This window comes from Paramisgurnus dabryanus, chromosome 21, assembly GCF_030506205.2.
Source record: "Paramisgurnus dabryanus chromosome 21, PD_genome_1.1, whole genome shotgun sequence".
NCBI lineage: Eukaryota > Metazoa > Chordata > Actinopteri > Cypriniformes > Cobitidae > Paramisgurnus > Paramisgurnus dabryanus.
This window is the reverse complement of record NC_133357.1, coordinates 13,316,913-13,329,778: the sequence shown is the minus strand read 5'-3', so window position 1 is coordinate 13,329,778 and position 12,866 is coordinate 13,316,913. Positions and strand designations below refer to the sequence as shown.

At 36.2% G+C, this 12,866-nt stretch overlaps 1 protein-coding gene across 2 annotated transcripts in view; it reads right to left on the bottom strand.

The window, feature by feature from the left end:
• LOC135775472 (mucin-5AC) overlaps positions 1-12,866 on the bottom strand; it is a 36,800-nt gene that overhangs the window by 1,919 nt on the left and 22,015 nt on the right. Inside the window, exons 19-24 of one of the 2 annotated variants that reach the window (XM_065285706.2) lie at positions 11,528-11,699; positions 11,316-11,413; positions 11,058-11,229; positions 10,835-10,938; positions 10,536-10,704; positions 9,595-10,402 (exon numbers count right to left, since the gene is read on the bottom strand). In XM_065285706.2, the coding sequence (XP_065141778.1) occupies positions 10,300-10,402; positions 10,536-10,704; positions 10,835-10,938; positions 11,058-11,229; positions 11,316-11,413; positions 11,528-11,699 (818 nt within the window). In that variant the 3' untranslated portion in view covers positions 9,595-10,299. Of the gene's footprint in view, positions 1-9,594; positions 10,403-10,535; positions 10,705-10,834; positions 10,939-11,057; positions 11,230-11,315; positions 11,414-11,527; positions 11,700-12,866 lie in introns of those variants that run through there. The other variant, XM_065285705.2, reaches the window with a different exon arrangement.

Sequence of the window (12,866 nt, the reverse complement as noted above, 5' to 3'; positions counted from 1 at the left end):
AGTTATTATCAGCTGTAGTTATTTTTGCAGTTGTCACTCACCTGAACAAAACTGTTCCGGACAGATAAAGCGCACCTTGTAGTCAGCACAGTGCCCTCCTCCTTGGGCTGCATTTACACAAGCAAACCCATGGGTGGCATCATATCTTCAAAAGACACAGTTACTTTAATATAAGAGTGAACATTTCCACATTTAATTTCTTTAAATGATCAGATACACACGTTGCAATAGCTTTGATACACGTACACTTGAAATACATTTCCTGTTTGAGATGCGGAAACACCAGAAATGGTCCGAGCTTCTATCCCGATTGGATTATGACAAATGTACCCAGGGTTAGAAGTCAGCAGGTCAGCCAAAAGCTCATAATCTCCCATGCCACTAGGATTATCACGATCGAACCACTGGGTCGTACACTCTGATGAATACATACAATGATAACAGTTACAGAGTCACTGTTTTTATCCAGATTTCAAGTTGTTTGGATTTAAAAGTTCATTAACAAGGATACACGATTTAGATTTTTACTGAACAAAGATGAGACTTACTCTCAGTGGAGACTAATATATAGTAGTCAACATTTGAAGTGGATCAAAAACATTCATCAAACTTGTCCTAAGACAAGAACGGGTACTGGGTATTGGTTTTAAGACAACTTTTAGGAAAGGTTTTGATCCACTTCAAATGTTGACTAGTGTATATGCACCTGTGTGTACAATAAAGATCAGATGTAGAAACAGTGATTTTTATTGCATAAAAACTTTATACTTCAAAAACTGCTTTTCAAACTTACTCGTGGCAAGAATGGCCCAGCTTGCAAATATCTGGAAATAAAATGTATATTTAAAGATTTCTTTATTTAAGTACTGAAAGATGCAAAAGCAATGACATACCTTGGCGATCATTTCTCAGCCTTTTCAGCGTTGAGTAACTAGCAACTAAATAAAAATTAACATTTATTAATTCACACCATTATTACTGTGAGTAAGTCTGAGATAACAAGACAAATAAACGAACACAACCTACATACAAAAAACTGCCAATATATTCAGCTTTGAACAACCTACCTGCAAAGCTGCTTTAAAAACTATGTGCAGATATACCAGGACAAAAAACACTTTATAGTTCACTTCCTCGTCTCATTTACCTGCTGCACTCCACCCATCTCTACCCCACTTTACACCTGTCACGTATGTCCTGGCTCTTATTTCATACACTTTAAATAGGAGTCAGAGGTTCCAACAGGGAATTTCGGAATCTATGTTTAAACAATGAAGATATCTTTAGCAGAGTGTGGACTTTATCAAAGACATGGGTGCCCAAACTCGGTCTTGGAAGGCCGGGTTCTGCAAAGCTTGCAGGACATCGGCACCCCTGACCTAAGACTTTAGTTTTAAGATAAGAAACATCACTTATCATAAAAATGTATAAATAATTATTACATTTGTTGTGATGTCCATAATGTAGACCGCACATATGTCAATGGAGTATATGGATTAAGCAATTAAACATAAGACACCATGTATTTAGGCCTATCCATCTTTTTAAAGTATATCAAATAGTTCATTATACCAAACAGTTCTTGTGAAAGCTGTGTTACCTGTGCCTGGAGGGTCTGGAATGATCCAGAAGCAAGGAAAGAGGGCTGAACCTGATGTTGCACTGCTTTATGGGAAATTGGAATAGTCCAATTGTGCTTCATATTTATGGGGATTACAAGTAAGCTTAATGATAAACAGCTTAACTATTGAATATTTATTTGTTTTGACTAACATTTATATATACATTAAATGTTAGTTTAATGTTACATTTATTCCAGAGGCAGGTTGTTTTTGTTATGTTGTATCGTGAAAATATTGCCCCCCTCCTCTTGTTTGTACTATGGTACTGATCACTTTCTTAATTAAATTAAGTGTGTTTGTAGGTGTGAGTCATGATGTGTAGAATAGTAAGAAACATCAGTCCCCCATTTATTTAAAATTAGTTGTATTAATTTATTTATTTATACCCCCTTTATTTATTTATTTATTTATTTAATTTTTTTTTATCTCACCTCCGTAGTAGAGTAATATAATTGATATCTCAAGGAGTTCACACCTCAGTCCAGAAGATGGCGGTAATGCACACTGTTTGCAAACTGCCAGTAAAAACTACCGAAGAAGAAGAAGAAGAAGAAGGGTGGACAACGGCAAGAGCCGATTGTGGCGGTATGGAGAAGCACGCCCCAGATCCGGTGCGAGAACCAGGAGGGCTGAGGAGTGATCCGGGATGGATAGGAAGTGAGGTGATTGCAGGAAGAGAATATGAGAATGATCTAGAGGAGATGGAAGGTGATGAAGTTTCAATTATTTCCAATGGAACAAACTCAAACGATGGAGCTTGGCAGGAGGTGAGACAAGAGAGAAAGAAAAGGAAAGCCATAGGAAATAAAGGAGATGAGAGTAGAGAATCTGAAATTAAAGTCATAATTCGATTTCAAACCCTGTGTGCATTGAATCCTTTAAAGGTTAGCGAAGCAGTGTATAAGCTAGTAGGAGAGGTATATACAGTAAAAACTTTAAGAGATGGAAACTTGCTAATTGTTTGCAAAGATAGAGATCAACAACAAGGTTTGATGATGTGTAAAACATTACTGGGGAAGGCAGTGAAGCTGCAAATATGGGAAGAAAGAGGGAGAGCTATGGGTGTTATATCTGGAGTATCGACTGATGTGACTGAAGAAGAAATCAAAGTAAATATAAGAGGAGTTCGTGTAAACAAGGTGAAACGACTGCCTTATACTAGAGACGGAGTTAAAAGACCAAGTATGTCTGTTATGCTGGCACTAGATGAGGACAAATTACCTGAACGGATTAGAATTGGGTATGTTAGCTATGAAGTTAGACCATACATTCCCCCACCGATAAGATGCTTTAAATGCCAACGTTTTGGTCATATTGCTGTAGCATGTAGGGCTAAGGCCCGTTGTGCTAAGTGTGGGGGGGACCATGAATATGGTAAATGTACTGAAGGGACCAAACATAAATGTTGTAATTGTGGGGGAGAGCATAGTGCTGCGTATAAGGGATGTGAAGCACACAAAAGAGCAGTTCAAGTTCAAAATGTGAAAGTAAAAGAAAAAATGACATATGCTGAAGCAATCAAAAAAGTTGACTTGGAAACAAGGAATAAGGTAGGCCCAAGGGTAGGCCTAGGACCTGTGATCCAAAATCCAGCCCAAAAAGTTGTGCATAAATGCTGTAAAGTAAATGAAAATACTCTGATTGTAGAAAAGAAGACATTTAATGCATTTATGGTGGAAGTCATTAACTGCACAGCACAAACAGATAGCAGAACAGCAAGAATAAAGATAATCTTAAAAGCAGCAGAGAAGTATTTAGGTGAAGAGGGACTAACAACCGAATCTATTAATGAAATGCTTAGAACAGAGGCTTTAGAAAGTCAGTCATCATGTGGTGGTGGATATTGATGGTTATATCCATTTTGCAATGGAACGCCAGGAGTTTAATTTCTAATGGACAAGAATTAAAGTTTTTTATTGAAGAACTAATTGTCAAACCTAACGTTATTTGTGTTCAGGAAACTTGGTTAAAACCTTCTCTTGATTTTGTAATTCATGGGTACACGGCCGTGCGCAAAGATAGAAGTTCTGTAACAGGGGGTGGAGTGGCTACATTTGTCCAACAAGGTATAAATTTTAGGGCTATTAACAATGATGTACAGATTGAAGTGGTCATAATTGAAATATGGGTTGATAGAACTAAAATCAAAGTAGCTAATCTTTATAACCCCTGCCAAAAGTTAACAAAAGTTATGCTGGAAGGAATATGGGAAGGGGGAAATGACAAAGTAATAATTTGTGGAGATTTTAATGCACATAGCTCACTCTGGGGTAGTACAAGAACAGATGAAAATGGGAGTATCATTGAGGAGTATATGGATGAGCACAGTTTAGTGTGTTTGAATGATGGAAGAGGTACAAGATTTGATGTAGGTAGAGGAACAGAATCAGCCATCGATCTAACTATAGTGTCAGAACAAATAGCAGGGAGAAGCCAATGGGAGGTTTTCAATGATAATAGTTTGGGAAGTGATCATTACCCTATTTTGACAAAGATGAGAGACCAAAGTGTACATTTAGAAGGGAATTGGTTACCAAGATGGAAAATGAAAGCGGACAACTGGGGACATTATAGTATGGTAGCAAGTGGAAAGTTGATGGGGATTCAGTCATATTCAGATGATGATGTTGAGGAATGGAACTCTATGATTACTGGTATACTATATGAATCAGCAGAGGAGACTATAGGTAAATCTACCGGGATGAAGAAAAAGAAAATGGTTCCATGGTGGTCAGAGGGGTGCAAAGAAGCAGTTAAAGCAAGGAATAAGGCATTTAAAATTATTAAATCAAATCACATATTCAGTAATTTAATAGAATATAAAAAAGCACAGGCCAAAGCCAAAAGAGTTATTTGTGAGGCCAAAAGGAAATATTGGAGAGACTTTTGCAGCAATATTGGGTCTGAAATTAAGGTTAGTGACGTATGGGGAATGATAAAGAAAATGGGAGGCATCAGAAGGGACTTAACCATACCAGTAATAAAAGGAAATGACATTGAGGCAGTAACTAATTCAGAAAAGGCAGAGGTACTGGCTAGAGCATTTGTTAAGGTACATAGTACACAAAATTTATCCAATGAAGAGTTAATGTGGAGAACAAAGGTGATTAAGGAAAACAGGAGTATTTTGGAGAGGAAAATCACAGGTGACACTGCAATTGATAGAAATTTCTCATTATTTGAACTAAAAAGAGCTTTAATAGGTGCTAAGAATACTTCGCCAGGGAAAGATGAGGTGTGTTACAAAATGATAGAGCAACTATCTGATGTGGCTAAGTGTGTTGTTTTAAAATTGTATAATAAGATATGGGAGCAAGGGAAGTTGCCTAGAATGTGGAAACACTCTGTTGTAGTTCCCATAGGTAAGCCAGGCAAGGACAAAACAGAGGTTAAAAGCTATAGACCAATAGCTCTTACATCCAACATGTGCAAAGTAATGGAGAAAATGATTACTTTAAGACTAGGATATTTAATTGAAAAAAAAGGACTGCTCTCCCCTCACCAGAGTGGATTTCGTAGTGGTCGCACAACAATGGATCCAATTATTTGTCTAGAAAATGAAATTAGGAAAGCTCAAGTAAGTAAAGAATCTGTTTTGGCTATACTGTTTGATATTGAGAAAGCATATGACATGTTGTGGAAGGAGGGGCTTTTAATTAAGTTAAATAATATGGGTATAGGTGGCAGGATGTTTAACTGGATTCAAGACTTTTTAAATAATAGAACCATAGAGGTAAGAGTAGGGATGGAGTTTTCAAGTACATATTCAATAGAGAATGGTACCCCACAAGGAAGCGTATGTAGTCCAATGCTTTTTAATATAATGATTAATGACATTTTTAGTAGAATAGATCAAAGGATGGGTAGAGCATTGTATGCTGATGATGGGGCATTATGGGTGAGAGGTAGGAATATTGATAATTTGAAGATTAAAATGCAATCAGCAATTGATAAGGTTGAAAAGTGGTCACATGAGTGGGGCTTTCATCTATCTATTGAAAAGACACAGTTTATATGTTTTTCCAAAAAAAGAACGAACCCTATTATAGATCTCAAAATGTATGGGCAGCAACTTAAGCAAGTTGAAAGTATAAGATATCTGGGGGTATGGTTTGACGTTAAGCTAAATTTCAAAATACATATTCAAAAAATGATAGATAAGTGCAAAAAAGGTATAAATATACTGAAGTGTTTAGCAGGGTCTAGTTGGGGAGCGTCGGGCATGTCATTGAAAAGGATTTATACTGCACTGATTCGTTCTGTTTTTGATTATGGAAGCATAGTTTATAGTTCAACAAATAAAACCTCATTGCAAGAACTAGATAGAGTACAGGCCAAGGCACTTCGAATATGTTGTGGTGCGTTCAGGACAACACCTATTCCAGCATTACAAGTAGAAGTAGGAGAAATGCCTTTAGATCTCAGGAGATTAAAATTAGCCATGTCTTATTGGACAAATCTGAAAGGACATGAAGAAACACACCCTACAAAGAAGGTGTTATTAGAATGCTGGGAGTATGGGCGCCCATCAGGCAGTTTTGGGTGGCATGGGAATAGGCAGGCAAAAAATATGGAAATTGACAAAATTGCATGTAGTAAAACTATTAACATACCAACAATCCCACCCTGGATGTTTTGTTTTCCTAGGGTGGATTTGGAGGCTAATAACAGTATTAAATCAGGGATGTATCAAAATGTTCAGCAATATATTGATATAATGTATGATGATGATACAGTTCAGATTTTCACAGATGCATCAAAAAATCAGACCGGGAAAATAGGGGTTGCAGTACACATTTCAAAGTATAATGTTAATATTAAAAAAAGGGCAACTGATCATCTGGCCATTTTTACAGCAGAAATGTTAGCAATAATTCTGGCTCTACAATGGGTGGAAGAAGTAAAACCCAATAAGGTGATTATCTGTTCAGACTCAATGTCCTCACTAGCATGCATTCAGAGTGGAAAGTCTACATGTAGACAGGATCTATTAGATGAAATTAATCAACTCATTTTTAAAATAAATCAACAGAGCACAAGAGTAGAGTTTATATGGGTTCCTGCACATAGGGGAGTGGAGGGGAACGAGAAGGCAGACATGCTGGCCAAGGAAGCTGTTACATCAGAACTGGTTGAAATAAATATCACGTTAAGCAGATCAGAAATTAAAAGTATTATTAAGGACAAAATTAACAGAATATGGCAGGAGAGATGGGATAAGGAGGGAAAAGGTAGACACTTGTATAACATACACAAAGAGGTTACAACTAGTAAAATCAGTGGATTGGAAAGACAGGAGGAAACATGGTTTTCAAGACTGAGGATGGGACATACAAGTTTAAATAGTGGATTACATATTATAGGAAAACATCAGACTGGAATATGCACAAACTGTGGAGTAACAGAAAATGTAAAACACATACTTCTAGAATGCACACAATACACCAGGGAAAGGGAAAACATGAAGAAAGCGGTAAATAAAGACTTAACAATGGAAAACTTATTGAGTGTAACCAGTACACAGTCCTCAGTTAGGGCGGTTATAGCTTTCCTTAAAGAAACCCAATTAGCAAGCAGAATTTAGTTTTCATCCTTTAGTTTATTTTTTATTTTATTTTATTTTATTTTATTTTATTTTTTTTTTTTTTTTTTTTATATAAGTATTTTTATTCCATCCCAATGTGATCACACCTCAGTCCAGTAGATGGCGGTAATGCACATTGATTGCAAACTGCCAATAAAACTCATCGAAGAAGAAGAAGAAGAAGAAGAAGAAGAAGAAGTCATGATGTGTGCGCGCAGCGCTGCATGAAGTCGAACACACCTTACGGACTAAACAGGACTCATGACAAGAATATGTGGACCAAAGTATATGGGAAATAACTAAAAGATACATATTTGTTCCCAAGCATTAAAAGGTACATTTATGTACAATTTTTTAAAGGATAAGGTACAATGTTATGAGACAGCCTCTTGCCTTTTTTTAAAAAAAAATTGTTGTTCTAGACAACTGCTGTAAATTTGACAGTGTGTTTAAATTAAAATTTTAAATTGTAATAAAAAAATAAATAATTTCACTTAATAAAAACTGTGTTATAAACTTTAAAAACTGCAAATGATTAACCATAACTTAAACTGAATAAATACTGAATAAATGAATCCCTCACACACACACACACACACACACACACACACTGGAAGAAACGCGCTTTTATTTTGAATTACTGAATCCCTCACACACACATCCCCCCACATTTCACAGAGCAGCAGCAGCAGCAACAGGAGGACGACTGACATGAAGAGCATTAACAGGTAAGCACTGCAAACTCCTTCATCATCTTTAAAGTATCTTTAAACTTTAAAAACGTGTTGTTTGTCGTGACTCTTCATTTTAGTACTGATTCGGTTATGGTAATTTGTGTAAAGTTGTATACGACGAGACAACTTGACATTGTCACAGCACTATTGCCTCAGACTCATTTTTATGAGCAGGTTACTATTGCAAACTATTTGTAACACCCTACAAGTACCTCTACAGCATGTACTCATAGGTATAAGGGAACGATATGTTACATTTTGGGAGTGAAGGGGTTAGAATATGGAAAATTACAAATTATTTATACTTTAGGTTTTTATAACTTCAGGGTACCTATTGTAATATTACTCTTTTAAAGCAACACCAAAGATTTTTTTTGTACCTTAAAATAACGTTTCCAAAAACGTTTCAGTCGTTCATCCACTCGAAACAGCGTGAACAGCACTTTCACATTCGCTTTGCAGCCCTCTATCGGCCAAAACCGCACTTAAGAAGTTTCCAACCGTCGGGTTGTGGTCCTGTAGTTCGAGTGATAACTACAAAAACTTACTTTACGGTAAGTTACAATCCAATCAGAGCCAGCTATGCTGCAGTAGGCTAAATTATTTACGACAGTGGTAATGGACAATTCTGCTTCCAACCTGTAGGGGGAGCAAAGAGCAAAAACTCTTCAGTGTTGCTTTAACATTGATTATTTGCGGAAGTTTACAGTAAGTTACGTTTGTATGCTTCCATGTACAGATACAAAAAACTCTTATTTTAAATTAATTACATTAAGAAAGTAGCATAAAATGTTTTAATACAAGCATTATCAGGCCACGATTAAGAGGATTTTGGGCCCTGGGGCTATAGCAACATCTATTGCCAAGCCAGTCTTCTACCACAATACTTTCATTGATTGTTATATTGTATTATAACACAACTGAATGCTATTTTCACATATTATCTGTTCTGTTGTCACAAATAAAGAAAGAGTATAAAATATAGTGACTAAACACGACGCAATAACACCTCGTGTTTAATCCAAACAGCTGTTACTTTACTGCTGCTTAAATCCTGATTTATAAATTCAACATCGTCTGAAAAAATCACAATAGATTTACATGTATTGTGTGTACAAGGATGCCGCTGAGCGCTAGCAAAATTGAATGAAGCCGTTTAAACATTAAAATAAATTTAAATGGTAATCATGAAAAATTTGCGGTGTTGATTCTGTGGCGGCACGCACAAATAAATCAATGTATGGGAAACACTGCAATTACCATCCAAATAGTGCTTAACTCATTAACTTCAGCTGCTTGCTTACCTTTTTCGACCTATAACAAACATGGATCAGGGACGACGCAGTGGGTGAAGCTAATGTGGGCTGCTGCCCTCGGGCACGGATGAAAGTGAACCCAAGTAGTTTGTTAGTTTAGGAATTTTGCATCCCTTTTCTGCCTTTCGAGTTTGTTTTTCCTCTAGTAAACACATTTGCAACTATATAAATTTTGTTATTAAAAGCATCCCAAATGAATCAAAACCATGTTATATTTCAGCATCTTCATTATAGTCATCCCACCTAGAAAATCAAAATTGTTGCTAGGCTACTCAATTTATCATGCAGCTGCTTGAAGACTCACCTAGAAATGTTTTTGAAACAATTTTTAGCTTCAATTTCTTTATTATTTGGTCAAAGTTATCCATTTGAAAATATCATTTTATACACAATATAGTTTTCTAATGAATTAAATTCCCATATTAGCACAATTGTGTTTCTGTCTACAAGTTTCTAATTTCAACATGCCTCTTTAAATTAATAGATATTTAAGATTAAACCCATTAAATGTTTATAAAGTACTGTACATCAGTGGTTCTCAAACTGAGGGGGGCCCCAGCTTAAGACATTTAATCAAATATATTAATTGATCATAAATTCTGTGTAATTAAAAGCTCAGACAAAATAAATCTACTAACCAACAGCACTACATTGTAAAATGTAATATGTTTTGTTTAATTTAAATTTTAAGTTTTGGAATGTTTTGTCAAATTTTCTTTGGGGGGCATGAAGGATGCCACTGATGAACCACTGCTGTACATGACTTAAAATGAAGTGAATGGCTATTTTAAAACAATTAGTTAAGTGAATTGCAAAAATAAGTGTCACATGAAACATTTATGTCATTGTCACTCCAGAAATAAAGTTGTGAAAGTTTTGCATTTCATAACATACCCTGTACCACAATATACAGTAAGCTAGGAAAAAAATCTATGAAGCATAGCAATACAAATAAACATTTAAAAAACGTATTTTGATTTCATTATGGTTATTTTAAGCAGTGTTTTGTAAATTGTGGCAATTCATTTAGTATGCGCAGAAATTTAGCAGAAACTCTTTGGACATGTGAAGCGGACCATGTAGTCCTGACAGGCGCCCCCAGTCTGCTGTGTATTCATGCAGCTAAAGCCCTGTAATGGATCATACCTGCAGAATAAGAGCAGGTACTTGTTAGTTTACAAACTGGAAGTGTGTCTAAAACAGAGCAAAATTATTTTGTGATATGGGCACAGTCCCTCATATTATTCATTTTGAACCAATATTATATTGGTAACCATACACAAAGTTGTTTCCAGTTGGCATTACAGTGGTCCCGCTAATGGTTGCGACCTCAATGGCAATTGGTTGAGGGCAGGCCTGTTGTGGATTTTCAGCCAGAATATCTGTCAGGGTCTCATAGTCTCCAACACCACTAGGGTCATCCCGGTCTATCCAGGGTTTCCTACAAACTAAAATGTAACGTCTCATAAGATGAAATAGTAGATCAATGTTACAATGTTTTTTGTAAAAGAATCTTAAAGATGTGCCTTCAAAGCACAGCATTACCACATAAAAACATGCTATGACAATGTCACCTACTTGAGCAAAATGAATCTGGGCAGAGAAAGCGCACTTTATAATCGTCACACTGCACACCTCCTTGTTCTTCATTCACACAGGCAAACCCAGAGATAGCATTATACCTTTAGAAGATACACAATGACATCACAATGATCTTGACATTCAATAGTCAAAATGTAACTTTTTACCAGAAGTCCAGTTTACATGCTTTGTGGAGAAACAAGGATTTTTTTACACTTACGCTTGGAAGACGTTTCCAGTTTGAGAAACGTGTAGGCCAGAGACGGTCTGAGCCTCTATTCCGATTGGATTCTGACATATCAACCCAGGATTTTCATTGAGAAGATCAGACAAATATTCAAAGTCTCCATTTCCACTGGGATCATCACGGTCAAACCAACGAGTTACACACTCTAATAAATATAAAATGCAGATAAATACAAAATGTAAACACACAACAAGCAGATCTGAGTAATAAACCACATTTTAGGATACTAACTTGTTTGGCAAAAACTTTGTGGACAAGTGAAACGAACCCTGTAGTCCTCACATGACACTTTCCCATTTACACAGGAAAAGCCCTGAAGAGGGTCAAATCTACAGAAAAATCAACAGCATAAAAGCATTTACTTTGTTGTACAAGGAACTTGAAATATTATATAAAAAAAGGTTTTTTCTGTAATGACCATAATGACTTAATCTTAAACATACAATTGAAAAATGCTTGAAGTCTGCTGTATTTGGATCCCGCTAAGGGTTGTGACCTCAATCGCGATAGGTTGAGGGCAGACCTGTAGTGGGTATTCTATCTGAATATGATTGAGGGTCTCAAAGTCTCCAACACCTCCAGGGTTATCACGGTCTATCCAAGGTGTCCTACAGCCTGATGCATGAGGAGACCAGCTTAAACATTTTACAATCCATTAAATGTACGACAGGTGTTGCTTTGATTTAAAAAAATGAAATTATCAATGACTTCAATGATTTCATTTTGTTTTGTTGACAGAGGTCTAGTTTGAGAAATAGCCATACATGCAAAAGTTATAAAAACTTTAAAACATGTTGCGTTACACTTTACAATACATTATTGTTTGAGAAATGTTCCACAGGTATGCATTCTTTTTCAATAAACACACACTTAACCTGTCAAATATCTTAAAAGAATCACCAGAGTAAAGTCTTAGCAAAGTCTGGCAATGTGGTACAAGCCAAATAATTCCTTAAACACATTTGGCAGACACTTTGATACAAAGCCATTCACAGAGTTTTAGTAAGTGTATTCCCTGGGACTTTTGAATTGCTTACTGAATTCTCTACCAAGTGAGCTACAGGAACACTGAAAGGTCAGCAAAAAAGTTACTTTGTTTTATTTGTTAGTTATTATCAGCTGTAGTTATTTTTGCAATTTTGCAGTTGTCACTCACTTGAACAAAACTCTTCCGGACAGATAAAGCGCACCTTATAGTCAGCACACTGCCCTCCTCCTTGGGCTGCATTTACACAAGCAAACCCATGGATGGCATCATATCTTCAAAAGACACAGTTACTTAAATACAATAGTGAACATTTCCAAATTTCATTTCTTTACATGATCAGATACACACGTTGCAATAGCTTTGATACACTTACACTTGAAATACATTTCCTGTTTGAGATGCGGAAATGCCAGAAATGGTCTGAGCTTCTATCCCGATTGGATTAGGACAAATGTACCCAGGGTTAGAAGTCAGCAGGTCAGCCAAAAGCTCATAATCTCCCATTCCACTAGGATCATCACTGTTGAACCACTGGGTCGTACACTCTGATGAATACATACAATGATAATAATTACAGAGTTTTTATTCAGATTTCAAATTATTTTGGATAAACATTGACAAGGATACGCGATTTAGATTTTTACTGAACAAAGATGAGACTTACTCTCAGTGGAGACTGATATATATGCACCTGTGTGTACAATAAAGATCAGATATAGAAACAGTGATTTTTATTGCATAAAAACTTTATACTTCAAAAACTGCTTTTCAAACTTACTTGTGGCAAGAATGGC